The sequence below is a fragment of the Aphidius gifuensis genome, linkage group LG2 (assembly GCF_014905175.1).
Source record: "Aphidius gifuensis isolate YNYX2018 linkage group LG2, ASM1490517v1, whole genome shotgun sequence".
NCBI lineage: Eukaryota > Metazoa > Arthropoda > Insecta > Hymenoptera > Braconidae > Aphidius > Aphidius gifuensis.
This window is the reverse complement of record NC_057789.1, coordinates 9,392,148-9,393,323: the sequence shown is the minus strand read 5'-3', so window position 1 is coordinate 9,393,323 and position 1,176 is coordinate 9,392,148. Positions and strand designations below refer to the sequence as shown.

Genomic DNA, 1,176 nt, shown 5'->3' with positions numbered 1-1,176 from the left:
ATCGTTCAGTGTGTCTGATCAAATCAAGTCACAATGGTATTCAAGGTATATATTAATAAACTATAAAATAATTAAATTTATCGATTAAATATTATGTTTAATTAAATATTCTTTTTTCCAACTTGCAGTTAATCAGTCTTTTTGCCTTGGTGGCTGTAGCAAGTGCTAGTTACAATCCATTTGTACCAATTACTTATACATCAGGTGCACCTTTTGTTAATGCTGCTTACACTTCATACAGACCACTTGCTACAGGTGTTGCTTACACATCAGGTGTATCATTGGCTAATATTAATTATGCTTCATATGCACCAGCAACATACACTGCAAGTGCACCATTAGCTGCTTATGCTTCATATGCACCAGTTTCATACACTCCAAGTGCACCAGTACATTATGTTGCACCAGTTGTCAAATATGTTGCACCTACAGTTGTCGTTGCCAATGCAACTGAAGAGCCATTTGATTCACATCCAAAATACAGCTTCAGTAAGTCAACTTGAAATAGAAAAAAAAATTACTCTTTCAATTATTATTACTAACATATTATTACTATGTGTTTTTAATTTCTTCTTTGATATGTAGATTATAATGTAGAAGACTCTAAAACTGGAGATTATAAAAGCCAAGAAGAAACACGTGATGGTGATATGGTCAAGGGTAGTTATTCATTCATAGAGAGTGATGGAACAAAAAGAACTGTTGATTATACAGCCAATGATGCTGATGGATTCAATGCTGTTGTTAAAAATGAACAAGTTACAGGTACTCTTGTAAAATCTACACCAGTTGTTGCAACAACAGCTAAAGTTGAAGATAAAACTGATGAATATTATCAATCAACTCCAATTTTTCAAACATCACCATTTTCACGTGCTTATATTGCTCCAATTGCTGCTCCACTTCAATGGTTCTGATTCATTTAAAATAATGAATTTTTCTATATCAGCTATCATATGAAAAATAATTTTAAATTATAAAATTTGTATTTTTCTTTTTTCTAATAAATAAATGACAGTAATTATTTGACATGCTTGATACAATATTTTTTTTTTTTCTTTTATTCTAAATTAATTGACATTTTTTATTCATTCATCATTGTTTTCAATTTAAATTTTAAAATATATTTCGAATAATTATTGGAGATGGAAATAAATAGAGCAAACAACAGTTTTG

General features: G+C 29.8%; 1 protein-coding gene across 1 annotated transcript; it reads left to right on the top strand.

Moving 5' to 3' along the window:
* On the top strand, positions 1–943 carry LOC122849034 (cuticle protein 21-like). Its single transcript, XM_044147561.1, has 3 exons — positions 1–45; positions 129–489; positions 586–943. Exons 1-3 carry the CDS (start codon positions 34–36, stop codon positions 915–917), a joined length of 705 nt encoding a protein of 234 aa, XP_044003496.1. The 5' UTR covers positions 1–33; the 3' UTR covers positions 918–943.
* The last annotated feature ends 233 nt before the right edge of the window (positions 944–1,176 follow it).

What these genes read in the sequence shown, in the direction of transcription:
- LOC122849034 (XM_044147561.1), top strand. An exon ending in ACATCCAAAATACAGCTTCA is followed by an intron (nt 490 to 585) that starts GTAAGTCAACTT and finishes TTTGATATGTAG; the next exon opens with ATTATAATGTAGAAGACTCT.